The following is a 928-nucleotide window of genomic DNA, read 5'->3' as shown; positions in this document are numbered from 1 at the left end:
TAACAGATTATGGGGAACAGTGATTTACCTAAAAAATTGTAGATTTTCTTCCCTGCAATGCCAAGGCTGAATCTCTTTTTAAGATCTGATTTTTCGTGGATGTTTTTGTTCTCTATGTATTTTTTGCTGTCTAATAGATGAGGATAACCAGGCGCCGGGGGGAGGGGGCGTGTGTGTCTTTCTGAAAGGCAGGGCTCCCATGATGTTTCCCTGGGGGCTCTGTAACCCTTCTTTACATCCCCTCCCAGATGGGGGTGGGGTGCCATCTGCATCTGGGAAGCAGGTTTATTTAAAGGTCTCTCAGGCTTGGGGGGGTCACTTTCTCACTGAAATGCAGGTTTTTGTGGGTTTTCTCACGCTAAAGTTATTCCCTCTAGGTGTTAGTTACAACCTCATGGTGCGACCCTGGCCGCCCCCACCCTCCTAGGCCCCAACCCCGAGGAGGTGGGGTGGGGGAGGCCCAGCTCGCCGCTTCCGCTCCTCCAGCCCACCAGAGGGCGGTGCGGCCCCGCCTCGTCCTTCCCGAGGTGCTTCGCGCCGGTCCCCTTCCGCGTGGGTGAGTGAATGTGAGAGTCAGCGTCGCGCCGCGCTCGCCGTTCGCCTCTGCAGCTCGGCGCTCTTATTTCGGCTGCGAGGGGCGGGCGCGCGCGTAAAGGCATAGAGACGGGCGTTGAGCTCTAGGGCTAGAGCGTCGCCGAGTCGGAGCCGGAGCCCGAGCCGCGCGCTGTGTCTCCGCTGCGTCCGCCGAGGCCCCCGAGTGTCAGGGACAAAAGCCGCCCCCGCGCCGCCTGCTCCCGCCGTCGGGGCTCATCCGCCGCCGCCGCCCTGAGGAGAGTCCGCCGCCGTCGCACCCGTGAGGATCCGAGAAGCCATGTCGGCCAGCAGCCTCTTGGAGCAGGTACAGGCCCGGCCCGCATGCCTCGGCCAT

The 928-nt window shown here is 61.4% G+C and overlaps 1 protein-coding gene across 1 annotated transcript in view; it reads left to right on the top strand.

Annotated features, from left to right (window-relative positions):
• The first annotated feature begins 382 nt into the window (after positions 1–382).
• Positions 383–928, top strand: part of YTHDF2 (YTH N6-methyladenosine RNA binding protein 2) — a 26,564-nt gene continuing 26,018 nt past the window's right edge. Inside the window, exon 1 of the mRNA XM_006924332.3 lies at positions 383–898. Within this exon, the coding sequence (XP_006924394.1) occupies positions 872–898 (27 nt within the window). The 5' untranslated portion in view covers positions 383–871. The remainder of the gene's footprint in view (positions 899–928) is intronic.

The sequence above is a fragment of the Pteropus alecto genome, unplaced genomic scaffold (genome assembly GCF_000325575.1).
Source record: "Pteropus alecto unplaced genomic scaffold, ASM32557v1 scaffold39, whole genome shotgun sequence".
NCBI classification, from domain to species: Eukaryota; Metazoa; Chordata; class Mammalia; order Chiroptera; family Pteropodidae; genus Pteropus; species Pteropus alecto.
The sequence above is the reverse complement of the archived record's forward strand: the minus strand, read 5'-3'. Positions and strand labels throughout refer to the sequence as shown.